This window comes from Henckelia pumila, chromosome 4 (genome assembly GCF_033568475.1).
Source record: "Henckelia pumila isolate YLH828 chromosome 4, ASM3356847v2, whole genome shotgun sequence".
NCBI classification, from domain to species: Eukaryota; Viridiplantae; Streptophyta; class Magnoliopsida; order Lamiales; family Gesneriaceae; genus Henckelia; species Henckelia pumila.
Genome location: NC_133123.1, coordinates 151,488,483 through 151,508,344, shown reverse-complemented (window position 1 = coordinate 151,508,344; position 19,862 = coordinate 151,488,483). Strand labels below are relative to the sequence as shown.

The 19,862-nt window shown below is 38.3% G+C and overlaps 2 protein-coding genes across 2 annotated transcripts; both read right to left on the bottom strand.

Moving 5' to 3' along the window:
- Positions 1 to 542: 542 nt before the first annotated feature.
- On the bottom strand, positions 543 to 3,263 carry LOC140862075 (putative late blight resistance protein homolog R1A-3). Its single transcript, XM_073265078.1, has one exon. It carries the CDS (start codon positions 3,261 to 3,263, stop codon positions 543 to 545), a length of 2,721 nt encoding a protein of 906 aa, XP_073121179.1.
- A 13,488-nt stretch (positions 3,264 to 16,751) lies between these two features.
- Positions 16,752 to 19,463, bottom strand: LOC140862074 (putative late blight resistance protein homolog R1A-3). The gene has a single exon (XM_073265077.1). The coding sequence runs from the start codon at positions 19,461 to 19,463 to the stop codon at positions 16,752 to 16,754; it is 2,712 nt and encodes a 903-aa protein (XP_073121178.1).
- Between the last annotated feature and the right edge of the window lie 399 nt (positions 19,464 to 19,862).

Sequence of the window (19,862 nt, the reverse complement as noted above, 5' to 3'; positions counted from 1 at the left end):
TAAAATCGAAAAAATCCATAAATTTTTAGATTAACTTAATTAATATTAAAATGATGTTATTCAGATTTTTTTTTAAATATTATCAAAATTGCAAATACATGTTTTTAATCAATATTTTCTTAAATGTAATGCACGTGCACCTCTTCTAATATATATAAATATAGATATAGATTAACAAACACACACATGTTGCGTGTGCAAGTCGTTAGTTACAAGAAAACAACAAGGATACTTGAGGGTTTAGAGAATAGAATCAACGTTGATTAAAAGTTGAAAGATTATATTAATAGATTCATGTTAAAAACACAAAATTTCTCCATCCGCTCGTGAAACAAAATGAGGAACAACAAAATTTTTAAATGCACAAACAAACAAATAAATATCATGCAAAAAGACAGTCTCTGTTCGGCATCATCCATGTTAATATGTAGCTACACAATATGGGAATATATAACATACTTGAAATACTTAAACTACAGACAGCAGAGGAAAATATTCTTTGTTAGAAATAGTGCACATGACATGAATGAATGATAATGGTTTTATGGAGCACGGAGAAGATCTTCCCATCCCCTGCGCTTGTAAATCGGGAATTCACTTGACAAACCAGACTTGTAATCTTCGGAATTATGGACAAGAACTTGAAAAGCTTCGTTTCCATTTTCGTGTTGCTGCTCCTGAATTCGCTCTGCTGAATGGACTAATGATTTATAACAGCTGAACAGTTCAATGCATTGAAGTGAATCTATCTCTCCTATACCACAGGGGATCTCGTCGATAGAATATACTTCCCAAAGGATCAAGCTTTCAAGGCTTGGGAAGTGCTCTTTCTCCGCTTCCCAACTCACCAGACGATCTAAGGAAGAATGAAAGTGCTTGAGACAGAGAAATTGGCCTTCCACAGGTGTCCATTTGGAACGTCCGGTGCCTGCGATTTTGGTCATCCGGAGCACTTCAAGATTCGGGAGTGACCCGATTATGGTCATGTTTTCCCAAAGAAAAGGAACTCCTCGTAGAGTTAGCATCTTCAAACTGATTGGGAATGCATGGTTCCATGTTATGGAGGGGCTACTCTCAGGTAAGTTGTTCACTGAAGCATGAAATTCTTTGAGATTTCGCAGATGGAAAAGATTTTCGAGCTTAAAATCATCCCAATTATGATGGTGCTTCATATCATACTTCACCCTCAATTTGCTGAGATTCACAAGTAGTACTTTCACTACATCTTCGGTGAATGTGAAATCAACCACTGTCTCAAGTGTTCGTAGATCACTTTCACCGCTCATTCCTATGTTAGAGGGATATGCTAAACGAAAATGCTTGCCCATGATCAAATGCCTTAACTGCGGCATGCCCCAGATTTCATAGGGCACCGGTGATAAAGTACTCCAGAGGATGTAAGTTTCAAGAGCAATTATAGTCTCGAGATTGGGAAGTTTGGACATTGAGATAGGAAAACCATTGGGGGATGATTTCTCATCCAAGGCAAAGGCAATATACCTTAAATTGACGAGCCTTGGTAATACATCTAAGAAACTCAGCCAAACTGCATCCGGTGCATCCAAGATAATAAGGCGTCTACAAGACACAAATAATCCTGTGTTTACGAATCTATCAGTGAAAACTAGAACTGAACGTACTCTTGGATTTTGTATTACTTTTGCCTGATGACTGTGTTTGTAATGAATACTGAGACGACAATTTGGATTCTTCACATCTTTGTTTAGCAGTTTTCGTTTTTTCGAGACTTCATACAGAAACCCTTCTTCTATAGCTTTTGTTATGCAGACATCCCTCAACAGATCATGAATTCCAACTTTTTTGAGCTTCCCATACAGTTCTTTCTCGCTCGCCAGGATCAAACTTCGATTCACAAGATCATCCAAATACTCCTCCCCCACGTCTTCTAGGCATTTAGACTGATCGCTTGGTTTAATAAATCCCTCCGCAACCCACAGTTTGATTAGCTTAGAAACATCGATCTTAAAATCTTCTGGAAAAGCTGCAACGTAGAGAAAACATGGCTTCAATCGAAGAGGTAGCTGATCATAACTCAAACACAGTATCTTTGAGCAATGTTGGGAGATTTCGGGTTCTGTTGAGCTTATGTTTTCCAAAACATTTTCCCATATATCTTTTTTCATGTTGCCAGCTGCAGAATGAAGTAGTCCTCCAACCACCATAATCATGAGTGGAAGTCCCCCACATTTTCTTGCAATCTTTTGCCCAATTTCCACCAGTTGAAGTGGACAAGATTCATGTCCAAAAATCTTTTTCTGAAGTAGTTCCCAACTTTGATCTTCACTCAAAAATCTCATTTGGTGAAGCAGAGTACTTGAAGTTCCTGCGTAAACGCCTACTTCTAACAACCTCGTAGTCAACAAGATCCGACTTCCACTACCATTGTCAGGAAATAACATCTTCAAATCATCCCAAGCCTTTGTACTCCATATATCATCGATCACAAGGAGATACCGCCTACCCACGAGATTTTGGTACACTCGTTTCCCCAATTGGCCTTCACTCTCACCAGATTGTTCATCACCATAATCATCGTTGTATTTCTTGAAGGATTGAAGAAGCTCCGCAAGAATCTCTCTTCTTTCATACTCTGCAGACACTGTAATCCACGCACAGATGTCAAAGTGCTGAGCAAAGAGCGAATCCTCGTAAGCTCTTCTAGCTAGAGTCGTCTTCCCGATTCCTCCCATCCCCACAATCGGGATAACTTGGAGCTTAGCCGAATCTTCGTATAGCCCTTCTTTGATTGCGTTCAAGTCTTCTTCGAATCCCACAAGCATGTTCTTGATAGTGATTTTGAATGCCGATGAATGGTCGACAGGAGAAGAATGCGAATCAACGGGCCGAAGATATTCCCCTGCATCGCTGTTCTTGATCTTCATAGCATCTTCCCAGATAAAACGAATCCTTTCCAGCGCCATGTTAAGGTCTTGATCCAAGGGAACAGCATCGCAATTAGCCTTGGAAGAACTCGGATTATAGTCGCTTTTCGATACCGAACACAGATACGAATCTATGAAATTTTGAGCTTCGTTTGCAGCTTTTCTGATCCCACCAATACAGTCGAGCTTTCCATGATTATTGTCTGAATAATCTTCGAGGAAAGAGACGATGAAATCAACCTTTTCAATGAGGGAAAGGATTATTTCTTTGTGAAGAGGATCATTAATACGCTGTTTAAGGTTCAAAATATGGTGAAGTGATCGAGCAGCTGAAAGAAGCGCAGCATAAACAGCGGCCATGGGAGACAAAGATATGGTATGAGCACTGAAATTAGCTGTGTGTGTGTTTTTGTATCTTTATTTATTTAATTAATCATATATTGAACATGGAAAACAGATGTTAGCATGATTTACTTAATTAATCATTTAATCACATCATCATTATTCAAACTGAAGAGCGTTCTAATCTCTTTTAAAAAAAGTAAAAGAAAAAGAAAAGGAAAAGGAAAGAAAAGAAAAGAAAAGAGAATTCTAATCATTTCACTAACTTTATATTTCTTCAAGAAAAAGATTAACTTTATATATAACACTCTAATCGGTTACTTCGATCCTACCCCATTGGTATTACCCCATGAGGTAGGTGGAACTCTTTCATTGGTTCAAATCACGGGGTCCCACATCAATCATGTGAGACCCGCATAATTTGATCAATCATGTGCTTCCACCTATCACATGAGATAAACTCATGGGGTAGGATGAAATTTTCCGTGAAGTAGATCGATTTGGTTTATATATTTAATAAAAAATAATATTTTTGTTTAATAAAAAATATAAACCGAGACAAATAAGGTTAAAATTTTACAACTCTAATATAATAATTTTGTGCTTTTATTCTACATTTTATGTAAAATATGTAGGGATATAAAAGTAAAAATCAAATTTTAGTTAAGATATAAAAATAAATATATATTTTTATTATATATATAATAATAATATTATAATAATATATCGATATGCATTAATGACTTTAATTGAATTACAATTAGTGAATCCATTAATTTCATATTAACTAAATATTTGTACATCATTTACATTCATTTAATTTGATTTATCCCTTAAAATAATTCAGTTTTAAGAGCCTAAAAAACAAATATCAACAATTTCATCTTTTAAATAATATATAATTTTTTTTTAAAAAAAAATTGTTACCAATGTATTTTCACTTCAATTTGTATTTATAATTCTACTTAATAATTCAAGAAAAATAGCAACGTGAAGCAAAAAAAAACACTAATTTTAAATTTTAGACCTTTTCAAAAATAAAAATATTATTTCATTACCTATGAGGTTTATTAAATAAAGGAAAAACTATAATTTTGGTCATGTATGTTTGTCATTTTGCGATTTTGGTACTATATATTTTCATATTTCAGTTGTAGTCCTGCATGTTCTGATTTTTGGCAATTTCGGTCTTTTTTCTTCGAAAATGTTGATATGACACTGTACACGTCAGCTCCACATCAGCACTGTATTGGTGCCACATCAGCGCCACATCGGAAAAAATGACTAAAATTGCCAAAAAAATAAAGATAACGAACTAAAACTGAAATATAAAAATATAGAAGACCAAAATCGCAAAGTGACAAGCTTACAGGACCAAAAAAACAATTTTCCTTAAATAAATTATAAAAACTTATTTTAATTGTAGTGACCCTGCATGGAATCACCTACTAACTGGCAACTAATAGCATGCAATAACTTAATAAAGCAAAATGCTTAACAGAGTAAAAACGTGCAGAAACATATCCATAATTTACATATCAGCTTAGTAAAATAAGTCTAGGCTTAATACTGTAGTGATACAACCATATCGAAAATCTTAAAAGTAAACATTATACAGCTAAACAAATCTTGCTGTATAAAATCTCATCAAGGCTCCAGCTCCCTAGTTCTGCCTTGAACCACCAGCTCCGTCCATCCTGCGACCTGCCCCGTGAAATAGGGTGTCCAAGATAACAACTAGGACGTGAGCGCTAACGCTCAGTACATAGACATGAGTAAACATATGTATATAATGCATGCAACATGATGACAGACGAAGGGTCATCTGAAAAGTCATGCTCAGTACCGGCGCCACATGAGTGCTGCTACCGCACGGATCAACCTCTGGGTGCAACCACACTCGTCTAGTACACCAGAGTAGACAGACATAAATGCCCCCGCCGTCGCGGTACTCTCAGTGACAGACTATCGAGTATAGAGCTGAGCGGCTCTATAATCAGGTATAACAAGGTATAGGCTCAACGTGTATGTGCACATGATATATGAGTATAGAAAGCGGTAAAACATACATCATGTCACATAATAATGCCAAATAAATGCAAGATATAAACATGTATACTCGCTGGCAATCTCAGTCAATGTGTATGTACCTAACACCGAAGTCTGAATTAAGCTGGAAAAAGACAACCCCTAGCTGTCCTAGGTCAACTCCCGACCCGACCTGGTCTTAAGCCCGACCCGACCTGGTTTCTTGGTCCGACCCCGAACTATTCCTTCCCGAGCTCCCGAGCTACTCTTTCCCGAACTCCCGAGCTACTCCTTCCCGAGCTACTCTTTTCCGGGCAGAGATATGAAGTGAGATGGAAGTGTGTGAAAATACCTGAACCATCAGCCCCTATTTATAGACAAAATAAACTAGGGTGTTCGGTATTCTCAATTCGATGTCGAGACGTCCGAACTCATGTATGCACGCCACGTATCAAAGGCTTGAACTGAGTCACTATCATTTTTGACAGCTCATGCTTAGGCGCCAGCAGTCACACATGCAAGCGTCCACACACCTGCCTGCCTGTCCTTGAGGGTTCAGGCTTGTTTTTGTTGACAAGTGTTCATTCCCGACCTGAACACAATGTGCTCTTCCCATGACCTAACACTACCTTGGCCTTGCACAACACTTTATTGAACTCCTAGACCCGACCCGAGCTACAAATTCTCTTGGCCGAGATCTTAAGTCCAAACCCTCCATTTTCTTGAGCACCCAAGTCCCGACCCGAGCCATGTCCTTCCTTGGCTGAACCCCTCATGGCCGAACCCTCCTTTGATTCCCATCATGACCGACTTGAGCCCCCAAAGGAAGACCCGAGCTCAATCCAAGCTCCATGCCCGAGCTCTAGCTCAATGCCCGAGCCCTAGTCAAAGTCACACACACGGCCAAGCTCTTGATGCCAACCATGTCCGACCCGAGCCACTCATGACCGACCCGAGCCCATGGTCAAATCCATCAACCCTAGCTCATTCTCATACCATGTGTTTTTGATCTTGACTTGTGCTCTGGTTTGTTTAACTAATAACCCTTAATCATATTTAACATATTATTATCATAAAATGGAATCTGGGTTACTACATTCTCCCCACCTTTAGATATTTCGTCCGCGAAATAAAATCTAAAGACAAATTAAGATAACAACATGAAACATCAAACCATGTTTTATTACAACAACGGTAATTACATCTTTACATGGTAATCAAAAGTACAAAGCAAACAACTCAGGATATTCTGCTCGCATACGACTCTCTGTTTCCCAAGTTGCTTCTTCAACGCCTCGACGCTGCCACTGTACCATCACAAGTGGTATAGTCTTGTTCCGAAGAACTTTCTCCTTCCTGTCTAGGATACGGATTGGTCGTTCAACAAAAGACAGATCTGGCTCTAGCTGAATATCAGTAGACTGAATCACATGAGATTCATCAGCTATATACTGTCGAAGCAACGACATATGAAAAACATTATGTATACTGGAAAGAGATGGCGGTAAAGCCAAACGATAAGCAACATCTCCGATCTTCTCCAGTATCTCGAAAGGCCCAATATAACGAGGAGACAACTTGCCTTTCACACCAAATCTCATCACCTTTCTGAAAGGTGATACTCGTAAAAACACATATTCACCAGGCTCGAACTGAAGTGGCCTGCGGAGAATATTAGCATAACTGGCTTGTCTATCTTGAGCAACTTTGATCCTATGCTTGATCAAATCTACCTTGTCTACAATCTGCTGCACCAATTCAGGACCCTCGACTTGTCGTTCCCCGACTTCATCCCAAAATAACGGAGTACGACATCGTCGATCGTACAATGCCTCGAAAGGTGCCATATCAATACTACGATGATAACTGTTATTGTAGGAAAATTCGATCAAAGGTAATTGATCTTGCCAAGATAAGCCAAAGTCCAAGACAGAAGAACGTAGCATATCCTCTAATGTACGAATCGTCCGCTCTGACTGCCCGTCAGTCTTCGGATGATATGCAGTGCTCAAACTCAGAGTGGTACCCATCGCCTGCTGAAAACTACCCCAGAAACGTGAGGTAAATCACGGGTCTCTATCACTGACTATGCTCACTGGAATCCCATGCAATCGCACTATCTCCTGGACATATAAGCGTGCCATGCGATCATAAGAATACTCCCGGTTGTAAGGAATAAAGTGTGCTGATTTCGTCAAACGATCAACAACGACCCAGATAGCATCACACTGACGCGTAGTCATAGGCAAGTGGGTAACAAAGTCCATAGTCACGTGTTCCCACTTCCATTCAGGAATCTCAAGATTCTGCAATAATCCACCTGGTCGTCGATGTTCAGCCTTGACCTGTTGACAAACCAAACATCTCGAAACAAATTGATATACACTTCGCTTCATCCCTTTCCACCAGAATCTAGTTCGCAAGTCCTTATACATTTTCATACTTCCAGGATGAACTGATAATCGACTCCTGTGAGCTTGAGAAAGAATATCATTCCTGAGCTCCGCAATATTAGGTACAACCACTCGATTAGATAAGCACAATAAACCATCTGCCTGAAAATGGAATCTAGCTGTATTAACCCCATTGGCTAGACGTGCCAAACGCTGAGTCTTAACATCAGATATCTGAGCATCTCTGATCCGAGAATATAATGCTGGCTCAGATAGAATAGTATACAATCGAATCCCATTTCTCCCTTTCCTGTGCTTGAGCGTAAAACTCAATGAACAACATTCTTGAATCATATGAGATATTTCATTAGTCTGAAGTGCAGAAAGTCTCACCTGCCGACTCAAAGCATCAGCAGTAAGATTAGCAGAACCTGGATGATATTTGATTTCACAATCATAATCCTTCAGAAGATCCATCCAGCGTCTCTGTCTCATATTCAACTCTGCCTGAGTGAATAAATACTTCAAACTCTTGTGATCCGTAAATATCTCAAATTTCTCGCCATAAAGATAATGCCTCCAGATCTTGAGCGCAAATACAATGGCGGCTAACTCGAGATCATGCACTGGATAATTATTCTCATGCGTCTTCAATTGTCGAGAAGCATAGGCAATAACATGTCCATGCTGTGTCAGAACACATCCTAACCCCTGACCAGAGGCATCAGTATAAACAACATAACCTCCTGATCCAGAAGGTAGAGCTAGCACAGGTGCAGTAGTAAGACGTTTACGCAGCTCGTGAAATGACTCCTCACAATCCGAGGACCATATAAAGGTAACATCTTTCCGAGTAAGCTGAGTCAAAGGCCTGGTCAACTGTGAAAAATTCTCGATGAACCGACGATAATATCCAGCTAGACCCAAGAAACTACGAATCTCAGCAACCGTCATCGGTCGAGACCAGTTCAGCACTGCCTCTATCTTACTGGGATCAACAGATATTCCTTCACAAGAAATCACATGACCGAGAAACTCTACCCGATCAAGCCAGAATTCACACTTGCTCAATTTCGCATACAGTTGCTTTTCTCGTAACGTTTGCAAAACAATCCTCAAATGTTGTGCATGCTCATCCTTGTCATGAGAATAGACAAGAATATCATCAATGAAGACGATGACAAATCTATCCAGATATTCTCGAAATACTTGATTCATCAGATTCATAAAGACTGCCGGTGCATTCGTCAAACCGAATGGCATTACCAGAAATTCATAATGCCCGTATCTGGTCCTAAATGCAGTTGTAGAAATATCTGAGTCTCGTACCCTCATCTGGTGATATCCCGGTCTTAGATCTATCTTAGAATAGACAGAAGTACCCTGTAGTTGATCGAACAGATCATCAATCCGCGGCAAAGGATACTTATTCTTGATGGTGACACGATTCAACTGCCTGTAATCAATACATAATCGCATCGATCCATACTTCTTCTTGACAAACAAAACAGGTGCTCCCCACGGAGAAACACTCGGACGAATATATCCCTTATCAAGCAGATCCTGCAACTGCTGTTTCAATTCCTTCATCTCTGACGGTGCCAGACGATAAGGTGTTCGGGATATAGGCGTAGTTCCTGGTACTAGATCAATACCAAATTCAACCTCTCGAACCGGAGGAAAACCAGGAATCTCATCAGGGAATACATCAGGAAACTCACTGACTATCGGTAGCTGATCAATACCCGGACTACTCATGGACATATCAACTGCATAGATGAGGTAGCCCTCCCCACCTGACTCCAAGACATGACATGCCTTCAGAGCCGAAACAAGTGGCATCGGAGGTCGCGCACCCTCACCATAAAAATACCAGCTATCACCCTCATCCGGATGAAACTGAACCAGACGCTGATAACAATCCACAGTAGCGTGATACAAAGTCAGCATATCTATTCCCAAAATACAATCAAAGTCCGCCATCGCTAATATCATCAAATTAGCCGATAACACGTTACCCTCAAACTCTAGAAGGCAACCCATCACTAGACGCTTAGTCACTACCTCCTGCTCTAACGGAGTAGATACAACTAAATCTATATCTAATGATACATAAGGTAATCTATGTCTCTTGACAAAACGGCTAGAAATAAAGGAATGCGATGCTCCAGTATCAATTAAAACAAGTGCAGGAATACCACACAACAAAAAGGTACCTGCCAACATGCGATCGCTTCCCTTAGTAGCCTGGTCCTGAGACAGAGCAAACACCTGCCCTTGAGTCTGTGGATGGTAACCAGAAGAAATTTGTGGTGCTGGCTGCTGACGTGGAAAGGTAGAAGCCTGAGATCCAACCTGTGATCCCGATCCACTAGCAGAACCCATGCGCTGAGGACAATCTCTCCGCAGATGTCCCTGCTGACCACAAATATAACAAGCACCAGTAGCTCTCCGACATGAAGCTGCAGGATGCTTCCCTCCACAGTGGCTACAAAATTCCTCCTTCTTCTTCTTCTTCCCGAAACGGAATGTACCTCGTGAACCACGAGAACCAGACGAAGTAGTAGGAGTAGAAGAAGACGTAGGTCCAGATGGCACAACAGATTGAGCTCTAGGCTCAAAAGATCCACTAGGCTGTGCTGACATCATCAACTGTCCCCGCCTATTGCTGGTCTCCACAAGACGGCAACGGTTCACCAAAGTCTCATAAGATACCGGATCATCACAAACGACAACTTGTGAGTAGATATCTTGGTTCAAGCCTTGCAGAAAGAGATCATACTTCGATGCATCACTTTCATTGATATGAGGACTGAAAGGTAGTAGATCAAGAAATCGTTGCTGATATTGATCAATAGTCATTGATCCTTGCCTCAGAGTAAGCAACTCCATAGATCGTGCTTGGCGAACAGCCGGAGGAAAATACAGTTTCTGGAACTGCTGACAGAAATCCCCCCAAGTCACCTGTCCTCTCTCAGTACGTGCCTGAGCAGCCTTGGCATCCCACCAAAAACGTGCTCGATCCTCTAGAACGAATTCCAGAACTTCCAGTTTCTGCTCCTCAGTGCACTCGTAAGCTCAAAACGTACTCTCGAGTTTAGACATCCAACTCCGTGCCTGTTCAGGATTCTCGCCTCCCACTAAGGGTTTCGGTCCTACCTGCATGAACTTATTAATAGTATAGCGACGTCTACCCTCATGAGAACGATGCTGATCATGACGATGATGAAGATGATGATGACCACTTCCCTGGCCAACACTACCGTGACTCTCGTCAGCCATATCCTGAAAAGAATTGCACATTAAAAATCCCAAATGCGCAAAAATTATTCAAGACTAATTCTAAATCCCAAGTACTAATCCCAAAATCCAAGCATGCTCTGATACCAAAAATGTAGTGACCCTGCATGGAATCACCTACTAACTGGAAACTAATAGCATGCAATAACTTAATAAAGCAAAATGCTTAACAGAGTAAAAACGTGCGGAAACATATCCATAATTTACATATCAGCTTAGTAAAATAAGTCTAGGCTTAATACTGTAGTGATACAACCATATCGAAAATCTTAAAAGTAAACATTATACAGCTAAACAAATCTTGCTGTATAAAATCTCATCAAGGCTCCAGCTCCCTAGTTCTGCCTTGAACCACCAGCTTCGTCCATCCTGCGACCTGCCCCGTGAAATAGGGTGTCCAAGATAACAACTAGGACGTGAGCGCTAACGCCCAGTACATAGACATGAGTAAACATATGTATATAATGCATGCAACATGATGACAGACGAAGGGTCATCTGAAAAGTCATGCTCAGTACCGGCGCCACATGAGTGCTGCTACCGCACGGATCAACCTCTGGGTGCAACCACACTCGTCTAGTACACCAGAGTAGACAGACATAAATGCCCCCGCCGTCGCGGTACTCTCAGTGACAGACTATCGAGTATAGAGCTGAGCGGCTCTATAATCAGGTATAACAAGGTATAGGCTCAACGTGTATGTGCACATGATATATGAGTATAGAAAGCGGTAAAACATACATCATGTCACATAATAATGCCAAATAAATGCAACATATAAACATGTATACTCGCTGGCAATCTCAGTCAATGTGTATGTACCTAACACCGAAGTCTGAATTAAGCTGGAAAAAGACAACCCCTAGCTGTCCTAGGTCAACTCCCGACCCGACCTGGTCTTAAGCCCGACCCGACCTGGTTTCTTGGTCCGACCCCGAACTATTCCTTCCCGAGCTCCCGAGCTACTCTTTCCCGAACTCCCGAGCTACTCCTTCCCGAGCTACTCTTTTCCGGGCAGAGATATGAAGTGAGATGGAAGTGTGTGAAAATACCTGAACCATCAGCCCCTATTTATAGACAAAATAAACTAGGGTGTTCGGTATTCTCAATTCGATGTCGAGACGTCCGAACTCATGTATGCACGCCACGTATCAAAGGCTTGAGCTGAGTCACTATCATTTTTGACAGCTCATGCTTAGGCGCCAGCAGTCACACATGCAAGCGTCCACACACCTGCCTGCCTGTCCTTGAGGGTTCAGGCTTGTTTTTGTTGATAAGTGTTCATTCCCGACCTGAACACAATGTGCTCTTCCCATGACCGAACACTACCTTGGCCTTGCACAACACTTTATTGAACTCCTAGACCCGACCCGAGCTACAAATTCTCTTGGCCGAGATCTTAAGTCCAAACCCTCCATTTTCTTGAGCACCCAAGTCCCGACCCGAGCCATGTCCTTCCTTGGCTGAACCCCTCATGGCCGAACCCTCCTTTGATTCCCATCATGACCGACTTGAGCCCCCAAAGGAAGACCCGAGCTCAATCCAAGCTCCATGCCCGAGCTCTAGCTCAATGCCCGAGCCCTAGTCAAAGTCACACACACGGCCAAGCTCTTGATGCCAACCATGTCCGACCCGAGCCACTCATGACCGACCCGAGCCCATGGTCAAATCCATCAACCCTAGCTCATTCTCATACCATGTGTTTTTGATCTTGACTTGTGCTCTGGTTTGTTTAATTAATAACCCTTAATCATGTTTAACATATTATTATCATAAAATGGAATCTGGGTTACTACGTTAATAGTGTTATATGATTTTATTTTGTATTGAATAATTGGAATTTGAATTTTATTTGGTTATTTTTTTAGGATTTAAAATAGCGATGGGAAGTCAAGAGACACAATTTTAAAGTTTTAACTGTTTCAAAAATAAAAAAAAAAATCATTTCATTTACTTATGAGAACTATTAAATAAATGATAAAAACTTATTTTTATTTAATAGTGCTATAGGATTTTATTTTGAATTAAATAATTAGATTAGAATTTACTTGGTTATTTCTTTAGGATATTTTTTGAGAAGTGTACTTTTATACTTTCACAATTCATTATAAAAAAATGTATTGAAAGAGAATTAAAACACGGATGAAATAATAAAAATTATAATTTAAATAATTCAGTAATTCATGATTATATTTTTGTTTACCATCAGTTTTTATTTGAATATTTGTGAAAGGGAAAAAGTTTCAAATTGTGAGATACCAATTTTGTTATTTTTATTCTATAGTATTATTTACTAGATTGAAATTAGTTTTGGATATAAATATAAAAGTGAGATATTAGTTGGGGCATAAAATGAAGAAAAAAAATGTGGTTATGTCTTTATGATTTTCTAATATACTATATTGATTTGATTAATAATTAAAAAATGAAATTGATTATTTATTAATTGAAAATTAAATGAAAGTCAACATGTGTAACTGGCAAGTTGCAATTTGGTGAAAATTGAAATCGGTAAAAACGTATTTGATCGTGTGTATTCAATATTAGATCAATTATATAGAATAATATTTTTTTTATTGTGTGAATGAAATATTATATCTATTATATGAATAATTAATTAAAATATGAATTATAGAGTTTTGATATACAATGGACAATCATATGTGCACTTATATGGGCAACAGCTGACTTGACACCTTGTTGGGGATCGAATGTGTGTGTAGAGGGGGGGGGGGGGGGGGGAGGGGGGGTTGAAAACACACTTATAAAAACCTTTAAATCTAATGCAATATGATTGAACAAATGTTAGTTCACTCAACCGATTTTCTTTAGCTTGCTAGATATGTAAGAGCTACTTAGAATAGTGCGGAAACAGCTCTTAATAAACTAGATGATAATGATGAGATAGTGTAATGCAGTAGCGTAAGTAAGCACATATATGTTTATGGATGTTCGGAGCTCAATCTTATACGTCACCCCTTCTTCCTCACGGGAAGGATACACTAGAAGACTTTGGTTATTACAACGTCTTACAATACACCCGATCCATGTTAGGAATTATCAAATTCCCAAGATGGAACTCCTAGATTCACACTGATAAGATTCTAAGTTCTTATCAAACTTTTCTTCAGTTGATGTAGAATATCTAAGCTGCTTGAAGGCTTAGAATCCCAAATCCTTGTAACAGATGGTGTTCTTCAAACAACAGCTGGATTTGATTAATCCTTGAAGAGATCTCTTTGTAGATCGAGTAAGCTTTTGAGCGAAGGGTTAAATGAGCAGTAGAGTATTCAAGATGGTTTCAAGTGCTCAAGTACGCAAATATTTGTAAGCGTCACTGTATATTTTTCTTGATAAGCTCTAATATTTATATCAGTTTGTCCAACGTCTTTTTCTTCTTGTCAACGGTAGGAAATGTCTCGTGTGTCAGATATCAATCCTTGATTGGTGAAAGGTGACTATATCTTCTGAGTATCTATACTAGAAGCGCCTTAAATTGTCTATTTAATGTGTCTTTACATTAAATTCTATTAATGGTTTTTCTCACTTTATCAGATGGCTCCTTAAATGCTTCGTCCTTTGCATTTGAGTTGTCTTGTTAACTTTTCGAGAACTGGGATTTCGAGACTTCTTGAATACGGAAGATATCTTATCAACTCGTCAGTTCAGTAGTTATCTTTGATCTGATAACCAAGATCAGTTAAGCATACGTCGGTTGATGTGCTTAGCTCGGTTGACAGAATAATGGTTGACATACTAAGATCAGCTGATACTGCTTATTCCAGTCGATATCTCTTGGTCAGCTGATATGTTGGTGTTGGTAGACTTCTCTTGAATACCTGTTATACATGTAAATGACGACCGATCTAAAACAACGATGTATTGTTTTGTTATCACCAAAAGTTAGGATTTAACACACCTTATACATCTAATCAGTGATTATCACGTCAACTGTTGTCCATATAGGTACTCATGATGGTTGTCCATTATATTAAAACTAATGAATTATACCTACAATGATATTTTAAAATTATTAAATGCTAAAAACAATAAAAAAAAATGCTATTTTAAATAATAATAAAAATAAACATAAATCAGATTTAGAAAAAAATTATATTTTAATATTAAAACCAATTATCAATAAAAACCAAATTTAGGATAATTATTTCTATGTTTTTTATTTAAATTATAATGAATTGAGTGATTAATTAATGGTATCTATTAAAAATCTCATAACTACACACCATTAATTGAATATATTTCTCCCCTATATACAATTTATTTATAATATTTACTTCTCCCGTAATTATTCTTTCATTAAATCCGATCCATAATTATTTTATGGTTGTCATGGACGTTTTTTACTTTGAAAAATTGTCTTCTGATATTTTTTGAAGAAGGTGGGTCAAAGCCATAAGTTACTGTTATAATTAGGCTCCCAAGCTAAAAAAAAATGTATTTATTTATTTTTCCATCATTAATTGACACGATGATTTCATTTAATTTGTTTTCAAGGAAATTCATGGTATGCAATTTATGAAAATGTATAAGTGATAATGAAATAATAATTAGTCTTAAAATTGACGTGTTTAGTTTTTTAATTGCTAAAATTAATAGACAAAATTATGAGGAAATCTGAGATGCACAATTAATAATAAAATTAAAAATTAAAGTTAAATTTTTTGTGTTGCTTAAAAAAATGCACATGATTTTTGAATTCTAGAAAATAACTATTTCAAATAATCCATATTTACAACATAAAAAGTGTGTTTAAAAAAATTTACGGATAGAAGACATCATCATACATATTAAGGACTAAATTCATGAAATTTAGGTAACATTTATATTTGTAAGAATTTTTAACTCATTTTCAATCAAACTAAAATATTATGATATATATTAAGAATATAGATTTTAATTTCAACAAATAAATTCTAAAATATGACTGACAAATTATAAATTGATTATGTGTACTCACGTGCGACACACATGTTTTTTTTACTAGTGTAGAAAATGAGTGTTCGTCAATCGTCATAAACAAATAAAATAATTATTAAAATTGATAAAGTGGCTATCTTTTTAATCAAACGTAGACGGAAAATTGTTTTTTTAGTATTATATAGGGGTGGGATTGGGTAGGGATCCGTTCCGTAATCCCTCTACTCAATTCTCGTCTCGATAAGAATCCGAAACCCATTTTGTCTAGACTCGAATATTTGGGATCACGTCAGATAGTAAGAGAATATCACGATAATTTTATTCGCGTTCAAAATTTGTCCCAAAAAATTGTTTTATTGTTTATAAAAAAAATACTATTTAGAAATACATGCATGAAGAAAAAAATTTCAATTATAAACATATAATATTAAATATTAGGCTGATGCTTCAAGATTTTTCAAAAACAAAAAAACAAAAACAAAAACAAAAACAAAAATTCCCTCTATAAATGATTAAAAACTTTCTACATGAATTGCATATTAAAACATGGGCATTTGTTACTGTTGTGCCCTTTGTCAAGATTGAGTATGAAGGATTGGAGAATCTGCCTCCTACAGATACCCCTTGCTGTATTTGTTTCCAATAACCAAAGCTTTTTAGACATATATGATGCTCTTGAGTTCTTACTCTTGGGAAATGTTTCAAATTCATGATCAGCAAAACTTCAGTATTTCTCTATCCAATATGTTTCTGCTCGGTGTCATTCCTTTGAAGCGCATGGAGTATCCAAAAGTTTTTGCTTTGAAAGTCTAAGAATTAAGAACTTGAAATACATTTGAGTTTGTTGCTAATGCAGTGCTAAAAGTGAAATTTGATTTTCCCAGCCCATAAGCTTGTAAAAGCCGAGTTCACTTGAACCTTCAAACTTGAAATCTTTAGAATGATGAACAAGAACTTGAAAATCGTCGTTTCCATTTTCATGTTGCTGCTCCTGAATTCGCCTTGCTGAATCGACTAATGATTCCTTACCGCTGAACAATTCAATGCGTTGAAGTGAATCTATCTCTCCTATCCCACTGGGGATCTCGTCGATAGAATATACTTCCCAAAGGATCAAGCTTTCAAGGCTTGGGAAGTGCTCTTTCTCCGCTTCCCAACTCACCAGACGATCTAAGGAAGAATGAAAGTGCTTGAGACAAAGAAATTGGCCTTCCACAGGTGTCCATTTGGAACGTCCGGTGCCTGCGATTTTGGTCATCTGGAGCACTTCAAGATTGGGGAGTGACCCGATTATGGTCATGTTTTCCCAAAGAAAAGGAACTCCTCGTAGAGTTAGCATCTTCAAACTGATTGGGAATGCATGGTTCCATGTTATGGAGGGGTTGCTCTTCGGTAACTTGTTCACTGATACATGCAATTCTTTGAGATTTTGCAAATGGAAAAGATTTTCCAGCTTAAAATCATCCCAATTATGATGGTGCTTCATATCATACTTCACCCTCAATTTGCTGAGATTCACAAGTAGTACTTTTACGACATCTTCGGTGAAACTGAAATCAACCACTGTCTCAAGTGTTCGTAGATCACTTTCACCACTCATTCCTATGTTAGAGGGATATGATAAACGAAAATGCTTGCCCATGATCAAATGCCTCAACTGCGGCATGCCCCAGATTTCATAGGGCACCGGCGATAAACTACTCCATCCGATATAAATTTCGTTAGCAATTATAGTCTCGAGATTGGGAAGTTTGGACATTGAGATAGGAAAACCATTGGGGGATGATTTGTCATTCAAGGCAAAGGCAATGTACCTTAAATTGACGAGTCTTGGTAATACATCTAAGAAACTCAGCCAAACTACATCCGGTGCATCCAAGATAATAAGGCGTCTACAAAACACAAATAATCTAGTGTCCACGAATCTATCAGTGAAAACTAGAACTGCACGTACTCTCGAATTTTGTATTCGTTTTTCCTGATGACTGTGTGTGTAATGAATACTGAGACGGCAATTTGGATTCTTTGTATCTTTTTTTCGCAGTCCTAGTTCTTTCGAGACTTCATACAGAAACCCTTCTTCTACAGCTTTTGTAATACAAACATCCCTCAACAGATCATGAATTCCAACACTTTTGAGCTTCCCATACAGTTCTTTGTTGGTCGCCAGGATCAAACTTCGATTCACAAGATCATCCAAATACTCATCCCCCACATCCTCAAGGCATTTAGACCCATCACTTGGTTTAACAAATCCCTCTGCAACCCATAATTTGATTAGCTTAGAAACATCAATCTTAAAATCTTCTGGAAAAGCTGCAATGTAGAGAAAACAGGGCTTCAATCGAAGAGGTAGCAGATCATAACTCAAACACAGTATCTTTGAGCAATGCTGCGAGATTTCGGGTTCTGTTGAGGTTATGTTTTCCAAAACATTTTCCCACACATCTTTTTTCGTGTCGCCAGCAGAATGAAGTAGTCCTCCAACCACCATAATCATGAGTGGAAGTCCCCCACATTTTCTTGCAATCTTTTGCCCAATTTCCACCAATTGGAGTGGACAAGATTCATGTCCAAAAATCTTTTTCTTAAGTAGTTCCCAACTTTGATCTTCACTCAAAAATCTCATTTGGTGAAGCAGAGTACTTGAAGTTCCTGCGTAAACGCCTACTTCTAACAACCTCGTAGTCAACAAGATCCGACTTCCGCTACCATTGTCAGGAAATATCATCTTCAAATCATCCCAAGCCTTGGTACTCCATATATCATCGATCACAAGGAGATACCGCCTACCCACGAGATTTTGGTACACTCGTTTCCCCAATTGGCCTTCACTCTCACCAGATTGTTCATCACCATAATCATCGGTGTATTTCTTGAAAGATTGAAGAAGCTCCGCAAGAATATCTCTTTTTTCATACTCTGCAGACACTGTAATCCACGCACAGATGTCAAAGTGGTGAGCAAAGAGCGAATCCTCGTAAGCTCTTCTGGCTAGAGTGGTCTTCCCGATTCCTCCCATCCCCACAATTGGGATGATTTGAAGCTTAGAAGAATCTTCGTATAACCTTTCTTTGATTGAATTCAAGTCATCTTCGAATCCCACAAGCATGTTCTTGGCAGTGATTTTGAATGGGGATGAATGCGAATCAACGGGTTGGAGATATTCCGCTGCATCGCTGTTCTTGATCTTCATAGCAGCATCTTCCCAGATAAAACTAATCCTTTCCAGAGCCATGTTCAGGTCTTGATCCAAGGGCACGGCATTGCAGTTAGCCTTGGAAGAACTCGGATCATAGTCGCTTTTCGATACCGAACACAGATACGAATCTATGAAATTTTGAGATTCGTATGCAGCTTCTCTGATCCCACCAATACAATCAAGCTTTCCATGATTCTTGTCTGAATAATCTTCTAGGAAAGCGAGGATGAAATCAACCTTTTCAATGAGGGAATGGATTATTTCTTTGTGAAGAGGATCATTAATACGCTGTTTAAGGTTCAAAATATGGTGTAGCGATCGAGCAGCTGAAAGAAGAGCGGCATAAACAGCGGCCATGGGAGACAAAAGTCAGAGAGAGTGTCTGTTTTCTGTATCTTTATTTAATTAATTAATTTATTTAATCATTTATTTATTATTTAACGTGGAATCAGCTGTTAGAATTATATATTATAATATTTATCATGGAAAAATATTTTTTGAGATTACTAATGTGGGGGTATATTCGGGCTTTCAAATGCGGTTCAAGCAATTTCTGATTCATCGGAGGTCCTTTCTCATGAAAGTTCACTTATTTCAAACATTTCAATCTTTCTAGTCTCCGACAAATTTATAAAAAATTGTTATGATAGTAAGAATGTGAATTATGTATATGTAGCTCATTGTCTAATAAGACATGCTTTGTCTCATCCTTTATTTATTTTTTCGATTGAAATAAGTTTTTTTTTTCGTAATTGA

Coding starts and splice junctions, on each gene's coding strand:
- LOC140862075 (XM_073265078.1), bottom strand. CDS start 3,263: ATGGCCGCTGTTTATGCTGCGCTTCTTTCAGCTGCTCGATCACTTCAC.
- LOC140862074 (XM_073265077.1), bottom strand. CDS start 19,463: ATGGCCGCTGTTTATGCCGCTCTTCTTTCAGCTGCTCGATCGCTACAC.